This window comes from Eptesicus fuscus, chromosome 21 (genome assembly GCF_027574615.1).
Source record: "Eptesicus fuscus isolate TK198812 chromosome 21, DD_ASM_mEF_20220401, whole genome shotgun sequence".
Taxonomy (NCBI): Eukaryota; Metazoa; Chordata; class Mammalia; order Chiroptera; family Vespertilionidae; genus Eptesicus; species Eptesicus fuscus.
The window spans coordinates 12,102,617-12,127,079 of record NC_072493.1 but is presented as its reverse complement, the minus strand read 5'-3'; the positions used below and the strand labels follow the sequence as shown (position 1 = coordinate 12,127,079).

Here is a 24,463-nt window from a genome sequence, read left to right as displayed (position 1 = left end):
CCTTGATTCTGAATAGACTCATCATGTTTTTATTTCCACACTTGTACATCCCTGTGAAAGATAAGGCCATAAACTAAGGGGATAGTTCCATTTAAAGTGGCATCAGTGAGAATAAAATATTTAGAAATAAATTTAACATTTGCATAAGGTTGTATATTTTACAAAATGTTCCAACATGAATTATCTTCCTTGGTCTTTATGCTAAAAGCTTAGTGCCTACATTATAAATGAGGAAATGAGATCTAGGGAGCTTTAAGTGTCTTATCCATGTTCACTCACTTGATATGTGATTTTGGGAAATTACATAGGTGGCACACCCAGTTTCCTGGCTCCTGACTTCCCAGTGCCTTTTCAGTTACTCAGCATGTGCTTAACAATGTAATGGGAGTCTATGAAATGTGAGATGGATCTTCTGAGGACTGCTTTCTGTTTTGTTTTGCTTTGAAACAGAAACATTTATAAAGGGCAAAGAGGGCCAAAGATGATTTGACTTTGGGTGATGGGCACACAATCCAATATGCAGATTATGTATCATAGAAATATACAATTAAAACCCATATGATATTATTAACCAATGTCACCCCAATATATTTAACTTTTTAAAAAGGAAACACATGATTATTCTTAATACTTTTGACCATTTTGACTCGTGTGAGTTTTTCCTTTCCTTTTTATTTAAATTTCTAGTCAATCCTGCCAGAGAAATTCAGTCCTCCAGACATTGAAGATAGTAAGTACTGAACAAGCCAATATGGTAAAGTCAACCCTTCTTTTGTCCAATCTGCTCTCCCTTTCATGGCTGAAGTTCTGTTCTGTTCAGTTAATTTGCATTGATTGAGTAGCTTCTAGCTATAAGTTGTTGTTTTTTAAGTGAAAATACAGAGTGCATTGCAACTTCCCCACAAAAGTAGAGCTTTTGAGAAAGTAAACACCAGTCAAGTCTTTGTTCATTCATTCTTTGATCCAGTTCATTGGTCACCAAAAAAATTTACCAACTACCTACTAAGTGCCTAACACTCTGAGAAGTTTACAAATGCAGATATGATTAAGAGCCAGTCACTGCCTTCAAGGAGCTCCTAGGCAAGCAAAGAGTTACAGTAATGTGCAATCCTAATATATAAAAAGCCAGGGGCCATCACGACTAAAACAACTGGATGACGACTGAACAGCAGGCTGCGTGGGGTGACCGGGCCGGCAGGGGGATTAGTGAGGGATGACCAAACGACTGAACATCAGGCTGCATGGGGCAACCAGGCCAACAGGGGGGGGCATTTGGGGGTGATTAGGTCGGCAGGGGGGGGCAGTTAGGGGTGATCAGGCAGGCAGGCAGGTGAGCAGTTAGGAGCCAGCGGTCCCGGATTGTGAGAGGGATGTCCCGGATTGGAGAGGGTGCAGGCTGGGCTGAGGGAGACCCCGCCCCCCCCCCCGCCCATGCACAAATTTTGTGCACCGGGCCTCTAGTCTATATATAATTAAGTACCCAGAAACACACCTCTGCTACTTGTTAGAGCAGCAGTCCTCTAAGCTTGAATGAAGGGTTGTAAGGCTTAACTGTGGGCACGTTCTCTCATGGCTGGCTCTGTGATGGAAAGCCAAGATTCATTCAGGAAGGAATGTGGAAATCCCCAGAAAGGAATGAGGAAATCCCCAGACTGCCAGTGGGATCACTGGTACCCATCTGTTTCCTCTTCTAATCTGTTCTGAGCCGATGTGATTTTTATAGAGCCATACTGTTCTCTTATTTTGCCCGACAGCCCTGTACTACACATTTATACTAGAAAAGCCACAGCTAGATATGGAAGTTCAACTGCAAAGCACCATTTCACTTACTCACAGATTGGCTTTTTTACACCAAAGGATTGAAAAGGTACCTTGAGAGTCTGTCTTTCCCTTCTCTGCTTCAGCTTTTCCAAGGTATTTTGTTTGGTGATCCCTGGCTGTATAGATACAGAAAACCTTTAAACTAAATAGGATTTCATCTTTAAAGTACTAAGTTCAGAACTGATAGAACAGAAAGTGTGTCTGGAAGGGATAGAAATTTTGGTCAAGTTGAAGATTCAGTGTTTCAAAAAATGTTGGGTGGGGAAAGATGGTTCTTTTTTTTTCAACTAGTCTTACCTCTTAATGGCTGAGGTACCAGAAAGGTATAGAAGAAAATGAGCAAACTTGCAATCAAGTCAGAGAATGCTTGATGAGACCTGAACGAGGCCTTAAAATTTGATGATCCAACCCCTTTATTTTCCACATAAGGAAACTGAGACTCAATTTGTGTTATGTCTTACAACTGGACAGTGGAAGTATTTACAAATAATCCTATGTGAAACATACCCAATAGTTACACTGCTGAAAAAAAGGAAGCTTTCAAATGATATGGAACATTTTTACCACAGGTAGAAATAATATATGAAGTGTTGAATTATGTCTCAGAACTTGAATTCCCATCCCACTTTGCCTCCAGGTGAGGAGAGGAACCCCAACTAGAAAGAGACAGCACGTAAGCACAGTCCAAGGAAAATCCGTAATGCCTGGATGTTAAGGGCACAGAGATGGTGCAATAGAGTCCTCCCTCCCTCAGAGGGGAGGAAGCAGCTTGCCTGTTGTGCCTTGACTGCTTCTTCAGTTGGTGCTGTCACCAGCCTGGTGTGGAGGAGACTGGCCCAGCAGTTTCCTTTATATGTTGTATGACTTCACTGGAAGGACTGTGTTTGTTTGTTTTTTCTTTTTCTTTTTTTTTTAGAGCATTTGTTCAGTGTTGGCACCAGAGATCATAGTTCAGTCAGTCAGAGCTCCTTTATGGGTCACTAAACTCCAGGTACAAGTCAATAATCTGGGGAGTCCACTTAAGGGGGAAGCAACCAGAGTCTACTTTGGAAGTATAAGAGGTTAATGCTGCATGTTAGGTGCAGACCAAACTGTTAACCTGCATGTGAGTTTAGTATGAGGCAAGAGATTGGAAGGAAGGGGCTGTCATTGGAAAGGACTGGCTAGGGTATGGGCCTGGAGACCCACCAGAAGACTTGGTAGAAAGGGGCCATATAAGATGCTCAGTAGGAGGAAGAGGAAGTGGTACAGAAGCTGCTGTCCATGGTGCCGCTCAGAAACTCCAGTTCTCTTTTGCAGATTGCAGGAATAGAGTTATTAACCCTTTGCACTCGCTTGCTTTTTCTCGATTTCTTTATTCTACTCGGGATTTAATTTTTTAAATACCCCAGATTTTACAAAGCGCGGCAGTAGAATAAAAAACTGGAGTTTCTTTTCATACAAACCTATTTATTTGGATTTTTTTATATTTCAAATTATTGATACATTCAAAGAGTAACTTTAATCTCTATAATTTTTCATGGTGTGATATTTTTTGAAACATTCACCCACATGAAGACCTGGTTTACATTCACATGTTTCGCAAATATAAATCATCTCTCTTCTTCCTCCTTTGATTTTTCTGTTAGAACAAACAACACAATCTTTGTGTTTTTTGTTAGGGTGAGGTGTGATTATATGGAACTTTCCATCTAAACGTTGCTCTAAGTTAGTGGATAATAATCTACCCCTGGAAGTTAGTGTACCATCTCTGAATTCTCCAACAAGATCATGTACTAGTTTCCTAATAAATTTCACACGCGTTATCCGTTTTTCATTTTTTCTTTTTTGGCATTCTTTGTACAATATATAGGAATTTACAACACTGACCTCAAGCCCCCAGAAAAACAATTTACGCCACCATTTTAGAGTCTTCCTCATAAAACAGTATGTGCCTGTGTAGTGATCAGCTATATCAACACCCCCCATAAACTTTGTATAGTTGGTCACGACCATGGGTTTGAGAACTATTTCCTTCCCACCACCACGCACTCTCCTTTCCACAGACTCAGTCTCTGAAGTGTCCCATGTACTGAGCATTGTGACTATCCTCTTGTCTTTCCACGCAAGAAGCATTACATTTTCATCCCTGAAAGCCACTATCTCTCCTTTCATTAGCTTTGGATGTTTGATAACAGGTGGATCATCTTTCCTATTGGGCATTATTGTCCCTGTCAATTGTGTTTTTTCCTTGAACAATTCCTTTGCAAGAGTGACACTAGTGTAATACCTGTCAGTGAAGAAATGATAACCTTGAGAACCAGGTACTGAGTTCTTCAATCTTTCATGAAGCTCTAAAACTATTCTGCTAGTAAAAGGGAGATCAGGTCTCACCAATGTTTCAGATGTTATTCCTACATAATAAGGGACAAATGAATGTACGTAACCACATTTTGAATCTGAGAGGACTTATGAACGAATACCCCATTTTGTTGGCTTTTTAGGATTATATGTGATGAAGTGTATCTTTCCCTTGAAACCAACAACAGTCTCATCAACAGCAATCTCTCTTCCAGGATAGAATCTCTCCCTAAATTTCATTTCAAGGTATGACAAGAAGCAGTTTACCTTCTCAGTTCTTGTTCTCAAATCTTTACTTGACTTTTGGTCGTTTTTCAAGTGTAACATCCAAAATATTTGCAAGAACCTTTCTCTTTTGAAAACAGATAGAAAAAATGGTATATGAGACTCAAAATCCATGGACCAATAACTCTGCAAGTTGGGGTGATTCAATACACCCATATTTAGTATTACACCAAGAAAAGCCTTCATTTCCTCTATTGTCACATCTTTCCAATTATTCCAAGTGGATTGCTGGGATAGTTCTTTCTGGCTAATTTTATGCCTAGCATACTCATTTGTCTCATCCGTTGTATTTTTTATCAACGTCTCAGTAAAAAACAACTGAAAAAAGTCTATTGGTGTGGCACATCCAGAAGGAACTTGAGGTCCATCATGTAACTAACCAGTGGAGAAAGGGATTCTGCTAGGCTCTTTGTCATTCACAGATGTAGATGTCCACTTTTCTTTTTCCTGTTTTCCCCTAGAAACGTAACTTTCACTGGGTCTTATACCCGATCTCTCAATGATATCACCTATATCTCCATCACTCTCACTCAAATAAACAATTGTGCGTCTTCGTTTTGCCTTTATGAATTCAATGTCACTGTCACTGTCAGTACTTTCAGCCAGATCTTTGGGCAAAGCAAGGGACTTTTTCTTTTCTGTAGTTCCACTAGGACCAGCGATTTGTTCATTATCTCCACTCGCATCCTCAGAGAATTCACTTTCGTCACTATTACATTTTTCACTTTTTTCTTCGTTTTCGAAGTAAAATTCATCATCGCTGCTTTCTATGTCTTTGGAAAACTTATCCATCCTGCGGAGGGGAAATTCACTCAGAACGTGCGACTGCTAGGGGACAAGCCAATCATCCAACTAAACCCTGTGTCATGACAACATCTGTGATATGCTAATAGAAACCTAAACAAACCTAGGAGACGAAAAGATAAGGTTCTTTACCAAGGAAAGATGATGCAAGCTCAAAAAGGCATGATGCAATGACTCATGCCTTGGACCCTCCTACTCAAGATTGCTGCCCATGCAAAAGATAAGCTTAGGTGGTGGCATCAGTTGAGACGGCATTTACATTTTACTTGTCCTTTCATGCTAATGAAAACAAGAAAAGATACTGGAAAAATAGACAAAAATCCCCCTTCCCCCCGCGGTGAAACTACATGTCGAGTGTGGCTCGACATACGAGCTGCTACCGATGCTAACCGTGTCGAGTCACACTCAACATCCGAGTGCAAAAGGTTAATAGCCTGACAAGCTGGGATCTACTGATTGTGGGGGGGAGGGGGGAGGGATAGCTGGGATAAAGTTGGTATGGGTTAGGAACTGAAGCAATGAAAATATCATTATGAACAAGGGGAGTGAGTATGGGAGGTCATATAGTACAATGCTTTGTTCTTTTTTAAACTGTGGTAGAATATACACAACATAAAATTTACCATTTTAGACACTTTAACTCAGTGGCATTAAGTCCATTCACAGTGTTGTACAACCATCACCACTCTCTGGTTTTAGAACTTTTTCATCACCCCTGACTAGGGTTACAGGCTCGATCCCCAGGTGGCGTGCAGGAGGCAGCCAATTGATGTTTCTCTCGCATCACTGATGTTTCTCTATCCCTCTCCCTTCCCCTCTCTCTAAAAATCAATAAAAACATATTTTAAAAAACTGCTTATATACCAAAAATTGAGGTAACACAACATAATCATCTCCTCTGATAGGTGCTGAAGTAGGAAATTTGACTTTTGCCTTCAAGGCTAGATGAAGAGGTAAGAGATAACTATATATTCAAAGATTGATTATAGGTTACAAGCTTTAAAATGCTATTGGGATTCAGAGGAGAAAAGTCACTAATAGTTGTTAGATGCTTAATGAATAAATGAATGAATGAATGAATGAATGAATGAATGAACAATTGAACAGTCAAATACATAGCTGGCCTATGGAAGAAGTAGAACTTGATCTGGGTCAATATAATAAGTACCACTGCCTGTCTTTCAACTACAAAATACAATCTAGTCATTAGGATGCAGAGCAATCTATTAGGTGGATAACAGAAACTGGATTTTGATGATTTTCTTTTTAGATGGCTAGTCCAAAACTTTTGGAAAAATATATATATTTTCATTAAGGAAATTTAAAGGAAGGTAGATTTGGGCACAATACAAGGAAGAATTTACTATTAACATTGGAAGGAAGGTGACAATCCTGTATGTGTCAAGCAGAGGCCATTAAAGTTCTTTGAGATATATAGAAAATTATTGACCAGATTGAGCCAAAGGAGACTTGATTGCTAAATCTTTCCACTTTGAAAAAAAAATCCATTTCTCTATTTCTATCTGTGAATTTAATGAATTATTAGTTGATGAATTGCTAGGATTTATTCTTAATTTCCCTCTCTTTCCACATGCCCTTCCTCTCATCACTCTCTATCCCTTTAACCTATTTTGTTTTTCTTCATCACACTTGTCACTGTCTGATATTATATTTGCTGTTTATTCACTGTCCCCCAACTAGAATGTAGAAGCAGACAATTTGTTCACTTCTGTATGCCTGGCACACAATTGGTGCTCAATAAGCATTTGCTGAAGCTTTAGATAACAATAAATAACATATATATATAAATAGCTGTACAGTTTTTCCTAAATATAAAAGTAGTACTTCTTTCTTGTTAATAAAATACAGAGAAATATAAGGAGAGGTTTTAAAAATTGGAGGAATTTATCAACAACAACTTATACTCCTGGGAAATGTGCTTGATTTGGGTTCACCTAAAGTTTTAGGTGTTTGGGCCCAATCAGGCCAGTAAATAATAAAGATTTAACCCCATCTGTGTTTTTTTTGTTCTTTGTTTTGTAATGTACAAAAGATGCTGGTAAGGAAGGATGGCTCCATAGGGATTACCTCTGGGAACATAGAATCCAAAGCCGAACAATGGGCTCTTACGTTATCTGGGCAATCTGTTTTGTACCTCCTGTAATTGGTGATATATAATTAGGCCTGCATATTACTTCTGAACACTGCCATACAATGCACTTCATTTAGCTGGGCTTATGGAGATTAGATCATGCACAGGAAGCTGGCTCCTTGGTTATAGAGCTCCATAGAGGAGTTGGGAGGCTTAAGGAGGGTGAAAAATTAGGGTTGATTTAAAGGGACAGGATTCTCTGGAAAAGCACAGAGATTTTTCCACTTTGTGCCTCCATGACCTTTAGTTGCCCATAAGCAGCATTGATTCTTGCCTCAATACTTTCTGTAAATAAGGGCCTCTTTAAGCTTCCCTTTCCTTGCCCTTTAAAAAAGGCTGCTACTACTGACATTGTAAGATTGTTTTCATTTTCATGAGCTAACTCTAAAGAATCTAACAGTACCTAGAAGATAAAAACCCCAACATAGTTCCTGGAACACATACTAAAAGTTTAATCATTGTCGGTTTCTTTTTCCCCCTCTCCTTTTATCCACCGTTATCACTGTCCACACTATCAGGCTTTAATTAATTTATTGTAAAATAATGACATTTTGAAATCCCAGTATGTTTGACTGGAGTTTTGAATAACATTTTGCACTTCTTAAGATAATTTAAATTACCCACCTTGAGTTATTGTTATTATAATTGGTTTACTTGTTTTATTCTTGTTAGATCACAAGCAGTCTGAGAGATGACTCTTATTCATTTTTATATTCACTACCTAGGACAGTACTTTGATCCCAGTGGATATTCAAAAAATATATATCATAATTATTGTTAATAAAAATCAGCATCCTCACACACTTCACCCTATAAGGCCAGTGCGGATCTAGATACACAGCATAACTTCTTTGAACATTTATTGATTTGGAGAGAATAGGACATACCATTTTGCCAGTAACATTTTAAGAGTGACAAATCTAGAGCAAGCTATGTTTTTGTGTGGGGTTTTCTCAAACTAGGTTTAACTTTTTTATGTGGCATTGATTGCTTGTTAGTTTCTAAGAGCAGGGCCTTCAGCAGTAAGAGAATTATTGTACAGATGAATAATAGGCAGATTAGGAGACTCAGAGGTAGTCAAAAGTAGGAAAGTAAGGGGTCAGAAAATGGGTCAATTTACCCATTTTGCCCCGCAGTTTTTCAGGCTGCACACACAAAAGAGCTGCAGCCCAGTCTCCCTCCATGTGTTTCAGCCTGTCTGTCAATCTCAAATGGTTTCATTGGCCTTAGAGCTAAAATTGTTTGTCTTAGCACTAGTGTGTTGCTTACGGTAAGACTCTGAGCCCTGCTAATAAGTGTATGCTGTTTGATTCCCATTCCTCTGGCTTTGCAGTTACTCTCTCCATTTCCTTTTCCCTAGGTGTACGTGGTGGGGAATGAGCCTTTAACAGTTTTGGTGGATTCCCTGCTTCCCGTCCTGGGAGTGCTCTTTTCTCTCTACTGCTTTACCAAGCAGAGCGTGTCTCACATAAGGTAAACAACCAGAGAAACTTACTTGTTTATAAATAGTGAAGTCTTCTCTTGCATGTTGCTCTCGTTCTTATTTTGAATTTAACATGTCTCCTTATAATTAACTAGAGGTTCAGTGCACGACATTCGTGCACTCGAGGGGAGGTGGGGGGGTCCTTCAGCCTGGCCTGTGCCCTTTAGCAGTCCGGGAGCCCTTGAGGGATGTCAGTCGGACATCCTTAGCACTGCCACCGAGGTGGGAGAGGCTCCCGCCACCGCAGCTTGTGACTGAGTGGCGCTCCCCCTGTGGGAGCGCACTGACCACCAGGGGGCAGCTCCTGCATTGAGCATCTGCTCCCTGGTGGTCAGTGTGCATCATAGTGACCAGTCGTTCCACCATTCAGTTGATTTGCATATTACCCTTTTATTATATAGGATTTTTTCTTTTCAGTCAGGAAAACATTTGAGAATCTTCTTCTGCTCATATAGAAAAGAGAGAGCTTTGCAAATTGCAGGGGATTGGGTGTAGTTTTTAGAATGACTTGCCTCAGCCTCAGTCCTAGACATCAGAGATGAATGTTTACATGTATGAACCTGCCCCTGTTTAATCAGTGAAAAATACTGGAATTACATGTCTAGGAAGGAGGAAATAGAGGATGGTTCATAACTACCTCGTGGGGAGCTAGGAATCAAGCTCGGGAAATCTGGATCTGAATATGGCACTCTGTAATTTAGACTTGGATTTGGTGTTAGTGCTGCACAGTGTAGTTTAGAATGAAGGGGTTTCTTAGTCGTCCAGAAAATAACCTTTTGTGTTGGAATTTAAGTTGACTCCTTTGGTATCAGCTCTGTTTTCACAGCTACTTTCATGGTTTCTTTCTCCTTCTTATAAGAGTTTATATCCTTTCTAAAGTATTACAGAATTCTGATTTTTGGTGTTTGGAAATACCCCTTATGTAATCTGATGTACAATAATGGAACCTTCTTTATTGAGTTATTATAAAGACTGCGTCAAACTGTTTAGCAAATCTACCATCATCTCCAAGGGGTGAAGGAAAGTATAGTCGACCCTTGCACAACATAGGTTTGAACTATGCGGGTCCAGTTATAGATGATTTTTTTCAGTAAATACCTGTACTGTTTTTAGTCTGTGCTTGGGATCTGTGGAGGTGGAGGACTGACTGTACATAAATCTATGCCATTTTATTTATTTATTTATTTATTTATTTTTATCCTCACCCGAGGATATTTTTCCATTGATTTTTAGAGAGAGTGGAAGAGAGAGGAAAAGACAGAGAGAAATATCCTTGTGAGAGAAACACTTCAATTGGTTGCCTCCTGCACACTCCCCGACCAGGGCCCGGGCTGGGGAGGAGCATGCAACTGAGGTATGTGCCCTAGACTAGAATCGAACCCGGGACCCTTTGGTGGATAGGCTGATAGTCTATCCACTGAGCCAAACTGGCTAGGGCAATCTATGCCGTTTTATATAGGGGACTTGAGCATCTTCAGATTTTGGTATTTGCAGGGGATCCTGGAACCAATCCCCCAAGGATATGGAGGGACATCTTAAGTTTTCGGGGAGTCAGAAGTTTATACATATATTTTTACTGTGTGTGGGGGTCGGTATCCCTAACCCCCACACGTTGTTCAAGGGTCATCTGCACTGTCTTGCATATTAGTCAAAGCTTACGTATTGCCTTCGACTCTAACTTTTGGTTAGCGCATCATTGTAGCCCAAAGCCACATGGGAAGTGACAATAGGAAGTGCATTGTGAGATGAAGATTATACATGTGAATTTGGCTTTAATGGACCATCCATATAATAACTCTTGTTTTAGTTTTGAAACCCAAGTCCTCATAACACTGTCATGTCCACATCAGAGACTAAGAAGGAAGAGGCAAATGTTTATTCCATTCCTCTCCTAGTTGAAAAGGGGATGAGGAGTCAGCAAGAATTTGTTGTATGCTGTTTCTTCGTCACCAGCTATTGGTCCCATTGGTAGTGATGGGTTCATCAGTGTAAACTTTCTTTCACAGCGCCTAATCCAAAGGCAGGGGGTACACTTTGTATTACAAAAAAAAAACATTCACGTGGGGCTCATATGTCATATCACATTTATTTCTAGAGCCAAAGATCAGTCAGTCACTCATTGAATTTCAGGATATTTGTAAGAAGCATACTTTTCATTCTTGCACTTCAGTGGAACTAGGTGACTATGCCAGCATTTAGAATGCAGTGGGACCTGACAGTCTTTCTTTCTCTCTTGTTAGATGCATAGAGTAAGATGACAAGCTCATTTATTACTTTTTCTGCCAGGTCACTTTGCCAAGAGATCTTATTATGGATTCTGGGGAAACTGGAGAGGAACAAAGCAGTTGCCAGCCTGAAAGGATTTGCAGGATTGGACCGATCTGTGCCTTCTCTCCATTCTCTATGTCAGTTTAGAGCTGCCACTCAAGGTGGCATTATGATTACCATCAAAGAGGCCATTTGGTGAGTCCAACCACACTTTGCTGTCTCTCTTCAGATTTAATTGTACCCGAGGCCAATCTGTGATTTGTCCACTAAGGGGCGCTGATAGAAAGGAAACAAAAAAGGGGCTGACATGCTCCTGTTTATTATAATGTCTAAATGAAATGTGAGCCTTCAGTAATCCTCCAGGCTTTTCCTCCATGCCAGCTAATAGTAGGTGCAATGTACTGGAGCCTCACAGCTCTGCATCACGACAAGCCCCTTACTTCACAAAGTCTTTGCCAGTGAATCAGAATAAAGGGCAGACACATGTTCACCCTCAACACCATAAACCAATGCGCTTTCTCACTCTCAAAATGGTATATGTGTGTTCTGAGTCAGGCGTTTTCCAATGGGAAATTGCTTGATAGCTACTTTTTATAGAAATTTTATAATGGCGGTTTGTTTCTCCCAGGGATTGATTAGAAGGTGCTTAATAAATGTTACTGGAATGGATAATTTATTTCTCCAACATCTCACAAGTGTAGTTTAAATTATTTCCATTTTCTGGGTGATATGTATAGATGTTATTACCTCAGACTGTAAATTATTCTTATCAGATTTCACAAAGTATTTACCTGGTGGCAACTACTGTACTTAGATTTCATATCACATTCAAAATGAGGCCATTTGTTAGTGTTTAATTTTTTTATTCATGGTTGACTTTAAGTTTTAGAACACTTTCATTATGATGAACTTGAGGAAAATAAACATATTGATTGCAAACAATTATCAGTACAAACTTAAGCTAATATTTTACTGAGAGTTATTTTGTTGAGCATTAGTAGGTTCTGTAGTTATGCCCTTGAACTGAAAGAGTTTAAAATTTTGGGGCATGTTTATTTAAAAAGTGCTTTGAAACAGGGACCAATTTAGTGACTATATAAAGAATTTTATAGTATTTAACTTATCAGTAGTTAAAACTTATTGCTATGTTAACAAGTCTTTAGTGCACTTCTTAGTGCACATATGTAAAAATCAACAGTTCTTATTGAAATTAAATTTTCTCTTTATTGTCGGAAAGATAGTGACTAGGCAGCGCTTGAATGAATCTCCATCACGACCAGATCCTTAACCTGGGGTCTCTACATGGACTTTTAAGGGGCTATAATCTCCTTGAAATTATACACAAGAAATTTTTTTATATGCAAACATGGATTTTTTTACCCCCCTGGAATAAAGGGAAAATAATTTAAACCAAAATTTGCGGTCTTTTTAATGATTTGTTGTATGGAAAAATAACATGTTACTTTAGAATATTATTAATGGGGTTTTAAAAAAAATATATCTCTGGGTGATCAGTCTTCCCAAGATAAATGTGATCCACATTGCAGTGATGAAGATGAAGCCCTGTACCAGAAGGTATCCTCAGAGCAGTGCCAGCTGGAGCATCTCGGGGACTTGCTGTCCCACTGCCAGGAATGTGGGTTGGCTGGTGACTTCTTCATCTTCTGCTTGAAGGTAAGAGCTACAGTACATGTACAGTTCATGGTCAGCTTTATTCCAGGGTAGTATCAGGAGCCCCATTGAATTTTCAGGGTAGTCATGATCTTAGGTTCTAAAATTAGGGCCTCTTAGGATAAATAATCAGAGGGTATAAGAGTAAGTTATTTTTTAAGAGGTTTGGTAAAAAGAAGAAACCTAACCCTCAGCAGTACACGTATAACTGAACGACTTTACAAGGTAATCTGCCCTGAATTTTAGAGATGACCAAAGCAGAACTGTTGATCTATGAAAGGGTTAATCTTTGCTCTGTGTTCATAGTAAGAACTCTTTTGAAGTTAATAGCAGGTTTTACAGCTATAGAGTAATCCCTTTCCTTTCTGACTATTGTTTTGTCAGGTATTTGGAAAGGAGATTTAGCAGTGCTGCCTCTCTCATTTCATTTTGTAGCCGCTTGAAAACCTTCTCCGGGTTTGCTTCTTGGTGCTGGTGGTTGTCCTAATCTCCAACAGTAACCCGTACCCCATACCATTACCCCTTATTTGCACTATTTGAGACCATAAGCCTCTGATTCCTTGTCTTCCAGCTCTGCCTTCTCCATTATTTTCCCTAAAGAAAGTGTCTACTCCAAGAGAATGTTTGTGGAGTTTAAGGATCGTGTGGGTGTGGGAGAATGCAAGGAGTGAATTAGGGCTAACAATTCTAGAATTTGAAGTTGGGGATACTTTTTTGATGCTTTCTCCTCTCCCATGTTCACATCTACCCCCTCCGCCCAGCCCACTCATTGTAAATAACATTACAAGAATATATGTCCTCTTAATTTGACACTTTAAAAATTTTTATTTAAAAACAAAAACAAAAAATGAAAGGGGTTTTTGTTTTTTGTTTTTTCCCCTCTAAACCTAGGTTTTCCCACCTTGGTATTATTGACACTTTGGGTAGGATAATTTTTTGCTGGCTGCAGGAAAAGGGGAGATGGGAGGCCTTCTGGTGAGGATTGGGGGGCTTCCTATGCATTGTAGGATGTTTAGCAGCATCTCTGACCTCTTCCCACTAGGTGCTTGTACCACCCTCCAATTATGACCAAAATTGTCCCCACACATTGCTAAATGTCCCCCTTGGGAGCAAAATGGCTTAGGCACAGTTGAGAAGCACTGCTCTAAACTGTCAGTTACTCCGTTAAAGCATTAATTGTTAACACGTTGCGGACCAGTAGTTTTATTGCTAGCTTTACCCAGTGGCCAGATAAGTTTCTATTGAACGAGTACAAAAAACGTTTTACATAAATGTTAAAGGCACGCTTTAAAATTAAATACCCATTGCATTTTGAAGTTATTTATTACATGTTCTTCCAAGCTATGATACTTTGTAAAATACTGTGTAATGTGAAGCGAGAATTCTCGTCATCCGTTTAAGTAAGTTAAGGTTTTACCTTCTCAAGGAAATTTTCAATATGAAGAGTAGGGGAAAAGCCTACAAAACTCACAATAATGAATTATGTATTGGTAGAAGTTTAGTTCTAAATATCTTAGGGAAAAGGACTGTGGTGCTGAAAGCATCTAATAGTCTCTAAAGAGGTTTGGAAATGTTATTTGGCTTTAGTTCAAGGAAGGCTAGTGATGGAGATCATAAAAATACTGGTGAAATAAGTAGTCTTTCAAACTAGTTCTTCGTGTGTATGTTTTTCTTTATGAAGTTTTAAATTTTCATACACAGGTATCATAGTATAGGTACTATCTGCCACTTACATTTTTTACTCCACAGTGCCTTTGAGAGCTCTCTGCATTGATATCCACATAGACCTGGTTCATTTATCTCAACTGCTCCAATATAATAAATACATCACAACTTATTCATTTTCTTATTGCTGGACATTTTTGTTTCAAATTTTTGGCTATTATAAATAATGCTGCGGTGAACACAGACTTGTCCTTTAAGTACACATTTCAAACAGAGTTTTCTAGCTCTTGTTGAGCCCTTCGTCCTACAGGCTTTTTATTCACTTTCCCTTTTCTCTTACACTGATAGGAGTTGACTCATGTGGCCGTGGAAAATGAAGCAGAGTTAAAAACGCAGCACTTCTCCAGCAAAAGCCTCTTGGAATTAGAACAGCACCAAAGTCTTCTGGTAGAAGGCCAAGAGCAGAAGCTGCTGGTCCTACAGCTGGTGGCTGTTCTGTGCGAGAGAATGTCTGAGCAGATATTCACAAACATCACTCAGGTCAGTGTCTGTCACATTCTGGATCCAGCCTGGTTTGGTTTCTTTACATTCTTTCCAAAAAAATGTTCGAAGAATGTTACTCAGAGTGTGGTTTGATGACACCTGCCTCAGTGTTACCTGGAATGCTGGTTAAACATGCAAATCACTGAGCCCACACCAGACCAAGAGGATTGACACTTTCATAGGTCCTGGGAATCAGCACGTTTATTAACAAACTCCTGAGGCGATTCTCAAACGCATAAAACTTTAAGAAGTGTTTTAAATGAGCCTGGGCATCTGCTTTTTGTTGTTGTTGTTGTTAATTCTCACCCGAGGGTATTTTTCCATTGATTTTTTAGAGTGTGGAAGGGAGGACAAGAGACAAAGAGAGGGAGAAACATCAATGTCACATCAATTGGTTGCCTCCCACATGTGCCTCAACCAGGGCCAGGGATGGAGCCTGCAACCGAGGTATGTGCCCTTGACCGGGATTGAACCCGGGACCCTTCAGTCTGTGGGCTGAAACTTATCCACTGAGGCAAACATCTGTATTTAAGAAACATATTTTTATTGATTTTTAGAGAGAGAGGGAGGGGAAGGGAGACAGAGAGAGAGAAATATGGATAGGCTGCCTCCTGCACACTCCCTACCAGGGATCAGGTCTGCAAACTGGGAATCAAACCAGCAACCTTTTGGTGCACAGAATGATGCCCAACCAACTGAGCTACACGGGCCAAGGCTGGGCATCTGTATTTTTTAATGCTCTATGGATGTGCATCAAAAGTTGAGAGTGATTAGAAACTCAAATTTAAGAAAACAATCATCTAGAATTTTACAGGTCCTCTAACTCAGATCTTATCTCCCTAATAGCCTGTGAAGTTTTAAGATTAAAAAAAAAAAATGCTTTCAGAGTAGAGTAACTATGTGTGTGAATCAGCACCTGAATTTTATTGGCTCAGACATAATTTTTACCAGCTTTTTTTTTTTTGTAATCCTCACCCAAGGATATTTTCTCCATTGCTTTTTAAGGAGAGTCAAAGTGAGGGGTGGGGGTGGGCGGGGAAACATTGATGTGAGTGAGACATATCAATTGGTTGCCTCCCACAGGAGCCTCCTACCTTTCGGGGATCAAACCTGCAACCCAGGTACATGCCCTTGACCAGGAATTGGAATTGAACCTGAGATCCTTAGTTGTGCTGGTGGATGTTCTAACCACTGAGAACATCAGCCAGGGCTTACTAGCTTTTTTAAAAATAGGAAATAAAAGTAATAAAGCATAAGCAGTGCAGGTGCCATATTATACCACTTTACCAGAATAAGTTGGTTGGTGAATAGTCAGTTGTAAGATGGTATGATTGTCGCATTTAAATCTGATTCTCCAGCTCTTTGTATCCTTCTCATTGTCATCTGCCTCGGGTGTTGCTAAGCAGCATTTCTGTACAGCTCCTGCTGAGAAAATTTGCAGCTGCCTGTCAGCTCTGACTTATCGTGACTGTTTAATGAGAATTATGGTCATGATTTTTTTCCTGGCCTCTTATTCCTTCAGTTCATTGACCCTGTGTTATGTTACTCAATGGGGTGATTTGTTTCTCTTGTGTTTATATCGTATCCCTAAAGACTTTCACATGCAGATCTTATGCTTTTGTCTCAGGATGCTAGTTGGAAGGGGAAATGGTCTAAAAATTTATATGACTTGAGCTTTTGCTCTTATCTCCCATTATTCCTAACTAAGGAACAATGGTTTGAGGCTGATACTAAAATGATTTGTCCCATTAAATTATCCTTCAGCTAAGGTTAAAATGTATCAAGACAAAAAGAAACAAAAAAAAATATTAAATTGGATTTAGTAATCTTATTGCTAGTGATACTTTTGGTATGTTATTTTGAAACACACACACATGGATAAGTTATAAGTAATAAATGTTATAGTAATTTGGTTACTATGATTAGGGACCACAATTTTCAGTATAAGAAAAGAATTATAAATATAAAACTTTTTTTGAGTAAAAACCCTAGTATCTTGAATTTTGATTGGAAGTTTGAGTGTGAACTCATGATTTGTTTTTCTCTTTTTGAAAAATAGGTAATTCCTGACTAGGTTCACTGTCAGTGCCAAGAAGCAATGACATCGCAGTAGCACTAAACATCATTTGTACTGGATTATAGTTTCTAAATACCATTTCCTACTAAAAGAACACAAAGCTTATAGGATTAAAGGTTTATTTGTGGTCTAGGGTAGGAATTGTATACTATAAGCCTCAGGGCATTTTATTGTACATGAATATAAGGAAACTATGTGAAATTAATGAGGTCATGTCAATAATACTCAGGAGCCAATTTGAAGGGGCCATAGGACATTTTGAGCATTAAAAGGAATAATGCCTGCAATGGATTTAAACACATCAAAGTTGTAAATTCTAGTCCCTACAAAAAAATATCTCGTGTAGGACATCTTTGGAGATTGTTAGGGTATTACTTATTAATTTGTAAATTGATAAATGAAGGAAAGAATAAAGCATTTATCTTGCTTTTCCTTGGGAACTGTATTTCAATATAACCAAATAGCTGATGAAGGAAAAATTTTCTTTATACAGGAATCACAGCTAAAAAATCCAAAGAACTAGAAAATTATTTTTTACAATTCCCTAATGAAATAATAGATCTAAGTAACAATCATCAATGTTACTAAAATCATTAGGGATACTGTATAATGAATGTAATTAGGCCAAATACACCCAAACCAACTGATCCCCTCACCCCCTGCACAGCATTTTATCAAGAAAACTTTCAGCTCTGGCCAGTGTTGCTCAATTGGTTGAACTTTGTCCCATGCACCAAAAGGTTACTGATTCCATTTCGGGTCAGGGCACACGCCCTAGTTTTGGGCTTGATCCCCAGTAGGAGGCATGCAGGATGTTTCACTCTCACATCAATGTTTCTCTCCCTATCCCTTTCTCACTAAAATCAATACAAACATTTGAAAAAAAAGAAAAATTTCAAATTTGAAAGAATTTTATAGTGATTACTTACATACCCACTGCCTAGATTCTATTAGCATTTTATTATACTTGCTTTATCACATATTAATCCCTGTTTTCAACTGTCTATCTACCTCATTTTTGATGAATTTCAGGGTTAATACAAATATCAGTATATGCCTCCCTAAATATTTCAGTATGAACTGTTCATCTTAACATCACCATAGGTAGACAAGCAGACATTATGTGCCTCTTGATGTAATACAGTAGGACAGATGCAGCAGCTCCTGGGAAAAGTTCTGACAAAATAAAATAAAATCCCCAAAATGTTAATTTGAATCTAATCAAGAAAACGCAGGACAAGTTAATGCCATGAGGAAGCAATTGGCCAAATGCAGAAAGTGGGAAATTCTACAGGACAAATGACCCAGTTTCTTTATCAAATAAATGGCATCAAAAAGGAGTAGGGCTAAAAAAGAAAAAAGGAGCAGGCTGTTGTAGCTTGAAAGGGACGTATAACCAAATGCAATGTGTGGATCCTGATTCAAACAAACCAAGACATTTTTGAACAGTCATGGACCGAGTATTAGAAGATATAAGGGATTGTTGGTTGTAGTCATGGTATGGTAGTAACACATGCTCATTGTAAACACATTTAAACAATATAGAAGTGCAAAATTTAAAAATTAGCGATTTCTGATTAAAGATGGTGTGTTGAACACATGTGTTTATCTGCCTCCTCTGGAAACCACAAGGACCAATAGAGCAGGAAAGGAGAGACAGTAAATAAAAGAGAATAACATTTGGAAACTGGAGAATAGTAGCTGATTTAGCAACTTCAGAAAATGGAAAGCTAAGTGCCTGCATGGGAGAAGTCAAGAAGCAAAGCACTGCATTTCAATACAATTGTTTTGAAAAGAAGAAGAAAAAAGAAACAAGCTACTTCTCCATGCAGAACCCTGGGAGGACTGGAGGCCCCAGATAAGCTTTAAAGATGGAGCTGAATTTAGAGCTTAAAATAGGTTGAAAAGCTGCACTAGCGTGGATAGACCCCTTGATTCTTTCCTCAACTTTGTACAACCACCTCCCGTCCACAGCAAAAGATTGGAGGTTTATTCTTTTTTAAAAAATATATACTTTTATTGGTTTTCAGAGAGGAAGGGAGAGGGAGAGAGAGATAGAAACATCAATGATGAGAGAATCACTGATTGGCTGCCTCCTGCACGCCCCACACAGGGGATCGGGCCCACAACCCAGGCAGGACAAGAAAACGCAGGACAAGTTAATGCCACGAGGAAGCAATTGGCCAAATGCTAAAAAAGATGTTTCACTCTCACAGCTATATCTTTTAGCTGATATAGAAGCATCCTGCCAAAACCGGTTTGGCTCAGTGGATAGAGCGTCGGCCTGCGGACTGAAAGGTCCCAGGTTCGATTCCAGTCAAGGGCATATACCTTGGTTGCTGGCACATCCCCAGTAGGGGGTGTGCAGGAGGCAGCTGATCGATGTTTCTCATCGATGTTTCTAGCTTTCTATCCCTCTCCCTTCCTCTCTATAAAAAAAAAAAAAAAAAAAAAAAAAGTGAAGAAGCATCCTATAAGCAAGGTGTGCTTTAGAAAACTCTTGAAAGGCAAATTAGGTAGCCCAAGATGCTCAATGAGAGTTTCTCTAAAAGGGCCAGTGTCCTTAACAATAAAGTCCTAGGCTAAGAGGGTGGTGAAAATTGCCATAACCAGCATTGTTCATTTCAGTAGGTGGAACTTTAAATAATTTTTCTAGCTTCCTGCCTTATTACAAAAGACAAGTGTTAACAAGCCACTTTTTTTTTTTTTTTTACTTTAAGCTTGCAATAAAGATTCTAGCGTAGTGTGTAATTTGCCCAGGGAGTTGAACATGCAAGCTTGCATGGTATTTAGAGGCTTATTATGACCTATCTCAGCTGCCCCATTTTCAAAATGATTTTCCTCTTTTGAGCCATTAATCCTCAGTGTGCGTGTGTGTGTGTGCGCGCATGTGTGTGTGTGTCCAGTATGTATGTGTGTGTGCATGTACAAGTGTATGTGTATGCTGTCTTTTATTCAAAGGTGTTTCTTCCTTTGAAAGTGATTAATCAATGTGCAGTTAAAATGATGCTGACCAAGATAATTCCATTTAAGGTTTAGTAGGTTGACAAATGTGATATAAAATATTATATGCGAAAGTCTTAATCCTTTAAATATATTTGATACTTAAAAAATGACTCTGATTCATTTGTACAGATTGTTTGAAGACACTGGCTTCTACATAAAATTGAATGCTTCTTCCCCCATTCTTTGCTTAATTAGAATAAGACTGTTAAAATGGCAGGGGTGAGGCCCTGGCCAGGTAGCTCAGTTGGTTAGAACATTGTCCCAATATAAGAAGGTTGTGGGTTCAATTCCTGGTCAGGACACATGCAAGAATCAACCAATGAATGCATAAATAAGTAGAACAACAAATCGATGTGTGTTTTTTCTCTATCTCTCTCAAAATCAATAAAAAAATTTTAAATTTTTTTTAAAAAGTGAGTGGGCCCTAGCCGGTTTGGCTCAATGGATAGAGAGAAGGGTCCTGGGTTCAATTCTGGTCAAGGGCACATACTTTGGTTACAGGCTCAATCCCCAGCCTCGATTGGGGCTAGTACGGGAGACAACCAATTGATGTGTCTCTCTCACATTGATGTTTCTCTCTGTCTCTCCCCTTCCCTTCCACTCTCTCTAAAAATCCATGGAAAAATATCTTTGGGTGAGGATTAACAACAACAACAAAAATAGTTGCTAGGATGCGGGGAAGATATTCTTCAGGAGGAAAACTCATTAGAAGAAGTAGAGCTAGGACCTTCTAAGTTGGTCAAAAAGTAACAAATCCTTTTTCATTTTAATTTCCTGCCAAAATTCATGAAAAGTAAAGGGAGTTGGTTTAGTATATTAAAACATTTGGAAAAGTTTAAATGGGCTTTCTCACTTATTGACCATATGGCCTTGAGCAGATAACCTCCTTAAGTCTCAGATTCTTCATCTCAAAATGAGGATAAGAGTAGTGACTTCCTAGAGTTAATATGAGGCCTAAGTGATATTGTGCATGTGAAACACTGAGCACCATGCCTGCTACACAATAGTAGTTGTTGTTGAAGGTTCTTGCTATCATGATGTTGATGTGGAAGAAGATGAAGTTGTAGACATAAGATGTAAAGAAAATGTTGAGATTTTTTTTTCTTTCTCCCCACTGATTCTAAATCCCTTTTCTGTGGTAGGTGGTGGACTTTGTTGCAGCAACACTGCAGCGAGCATGTGCAAGCTTGGCCCACCAGACAGAGAGCACTGTGGAATCACAGACACTGAGCATGTCCATGGGGCTGGTGGCTGTCATGCTGGGAGGAGCTGTTCAGGTGAGTTGCAGACATGAGCCAAACTTGAAGGGAGGGAGAAGAGAAAAACCTATGGTTTCCCTTCCATACCCTTGTGAGAAATAAGAATGGATGTTGCACAGAGGAGAACCAGGATAAACAAGCCAAGTTGTTAGTGAGAATTGTCTCCGAAGTAGAGGACAAGAAAATGTGCACTTTCACTTTGTCACCTGCATAGTGGTCACCATCAGAAAGGCAGGGCCCTTTCTGGCCTGGCACAGCTTGATTTGGAAACACTCAGCACAGTGATTTGCATCCATGGCGAATACTGAATCCTCTTACCCTCACTGTACTGGCTTCCAAAGCTGGTTCCTACTGTTCCAGTCAGGGGAAGCCTTTGTAGCCTGCTGGTTGCTTAGGGTTCCATCTGTTTTAAATAGTTTCGTTTTAGCATAGGATCCATTGTTTTGCTCATATCATGTAACATGTTAAAGCTTTGTTTCCAGTGGATGTATCTTTTACATACTTAATTTATAATTTTTTCCCCCTCAAAAGTATTTATTACACACTTGCTTTGTGCCAGATACTGAGCTAAGGTGCTGGGAATACAACAGTGGACCAAAGAGACATGGTTTCTACCCTCATGAAGCTTGCAGTCCAGTAAGGGAGTCAGATACCAAATAACTATCCAAAAAATATACATAGAATTGAATGAAGTTGCAGAAAAGTGGAAGGTACCAGGAGAATATAGCATCCAACCTAGGCTGGGAAGGTCTCTACTGAGGAAGTGTAAGGTTAAGGTAAGACTTGAATGATGGATAGAAATTTGGGTGTACATGTAGTGCGGATGGAGGAAACTCTTCCAATTAAAGAAAACATTTGCACAAAGACCAGGAAGCAGGAAAGAGCTTGGTATACTTGAGACACTGATAGAAGGCCAGCATAGCTGAAAGGTAGAGACTGAGGGTCAAAGTAATGCTAGACAAAGTGGAAAGGTATGCTCTGGCTAATTATTTCCATACTAGAGGCCCGGTGCATGAAATTCATGCACAGGTAGAGTCCCTAGGCCTGGCCGGCAATCAGGGCCGATTTGGGCCTTCAGGCTGCTGGCCGGGGCCTTACTTCATTCCACACCACCCCCTGGTGGTCAGCACACATCATAGCGAGTGATCGAGCTCCTGGTCTTCCAGTGGAACTCCTGAGGGGACAATTTGCATATTAGGCTTTTATATATATAGATAGATAGACTAGAGGCCTGGTGCACGAAATTTGTGCATGGTGGAGGGGGGTCCCTCAACCTAGCCTGCATCCTCTCGCAATCCAGGACTCCTTGGGGGATGTCCGACTGCCCGTTTAGGCCCGATCCTGCTGTGGGATCAGGCCTAAACCAGCAGTTGGACATCCCTCTCGCAATCCAGGACCACTGGCTCCTAACCACTTGCCTGCCTGCCTCATTGCCCCTAACCACTCGCCTGCCTGCTTCATTGCCCCTAACCACTCGCCTGCCTGCCTAATTACTTCTAACCGCTTGCCTGCCTGCCTGATCACCCCTAACCATTCTGCTTGCCTGCCTGATCGCCTCTAACCGCCTTTGCCTTGGCCCTGCCACTGCCGTTTCATCCAGAAGGACGTCCGGAATGATGTCCAGAAGGTCTTTCAGCTGTCCGGTCTAATTAGCATATTACACTTTTATTATAGAAGATTAGGTTAGGAGACTACAAGAAGGCAAAATGGACTTAGTGCAAGTATTATGAAATCTAACCTAAGAAGGCAGAATGGACTTAGTGCAAGTATTATGAAATCTAACCTGAAATTAGACTAGCTATAGCTCTTAGTAATGAGTAGGGAACCCTTTGGGAATGGAATTTTGAATTGGAGGGTTCAAATTGGATACCGATTTTTTTTATATACTGATTCTTGATATGTTAGGATTTCCCATCTCTAACCTGTCCCAAATGGAAAAATAGAACATAGAAATCTCCATTTCCCTTTCTAAAAGCCTATTGTTGGGACTGGCTGTGTAAATTAGTAATGTTTTAAGAGAGTCTCATGATTTATGCAAATGTACATTCCTTACCTATCCCTGCCCTTTCATGAGCTATCCTGACTCACTACTTACATCCTGGCTTTCTCTGACTTTGCAGTTACTTAAATTTACATAAACACGTCACCCTTACACTTTTGCTCTAAATCTAGTCTTTTTTCCCCCTTTTGGTTCGTGGGATTTACTAGTATAAGTGGCTTCTAGAGTAACACTGGGTTTCCTGTCTTTGTGTTGGAAAAAAAAGTCATGATTCTGAATTATGTTTTCAGATAACTATTGTCAGGTTTAGGGTTTTTTGCTTCAGAGTCTAGAAGATTATACTGTACCTATTCTCAATTAGGATTAATTATTTTAACTAATGAAACAGTATCTAGTAGCAAAGAACCTTCCTTTTTTTCCCATTCTAATTTATGTAATTAAGGTAATCATTAGAACATAGTGACTGGGAAGAGGAGTTCATTAGGAGGAAGTGTAGGTTTAAGACTTCTAATAGGACAACTGTAACTCCAAACTCATTTTCTAAATTTTTGGATTGGTCATCAGTACAAGTAGTATGATGCTGGGAACTTCCCTGTCCCCTCAGGAAGCAATTTTTGCCTGATGCTTTCTGGCCTGTCGGGTCCTCTGAGCTTTGAGGCTCAGGTGGTGTGGCTGGACTTGAACCCAGATCTTGAAATCACATACCACATTTTCTGAGAGTATCGTGGAATGAACTTATTCAAGAAATATTTATCAAGTGCCTCTTTGCCCTCATGGAGCTTACCTTTTAGTAGCTATGATTAATATGATGAATTCTTAATTATTTTTTTAAAAAGATTCTTATTTTTATATTTTAAGTATAGCTCACCATAAAACAGGGCATACTGCATGCTGACTTAGAACAAAAGTAAAAAAACTACTGGTAAATAAATTCAGTGTCATTATGTAAATAAGGATCCAGGTATGTAAACTAAAGGATCCAGGTCAGCTAAAGATCTGAAGAAATATAGGTGATATATGGAAATGAGAACACAAAAAATAAATGTAAGTATTTTTCAGAATTGGGAATTTTTAGGTCAGGATTTTATTG

At 39.4% G+C, this 24,463-nt stretch overlaps 1 protein-coding gene across 1 annotated transcript in view; it reads left to right on the top strand.

Moving 5' to 3' along the window:
* Positions 1 to 24,463, top strand: part of TANGO6 (transport and golgi organization 6 homolog) — a 142,435-nt gene that overhangs the window by 25,048 nt on the left and 92,924 nt on the right. The window contains exons 8-12 of the mRNA XM_008139950.3: positions 8,763 to 8,875; positions 11,172 to 11,348; positions 12,701 to 12,827; positions 14,838 to 15,029; positions 21,258 to 21,392. Coding sequence (XP_008138172.2) covers positions 8,763 to 8,875; positions 11,172 to 11,348; positions 12,701 to 12,827; positions 14,838 to 15,029; positions 21,258 to 21,392 — 744 coding nt within the window. The remainder of the gene's footprint in view (positions 1 to 8,762; positions 8,876 to 11,171; positions 11,349 to 12,700; positions 12,828 to 14,837; positions 15,030 to 21,257; positions 21,393 to 24,463) is intronic.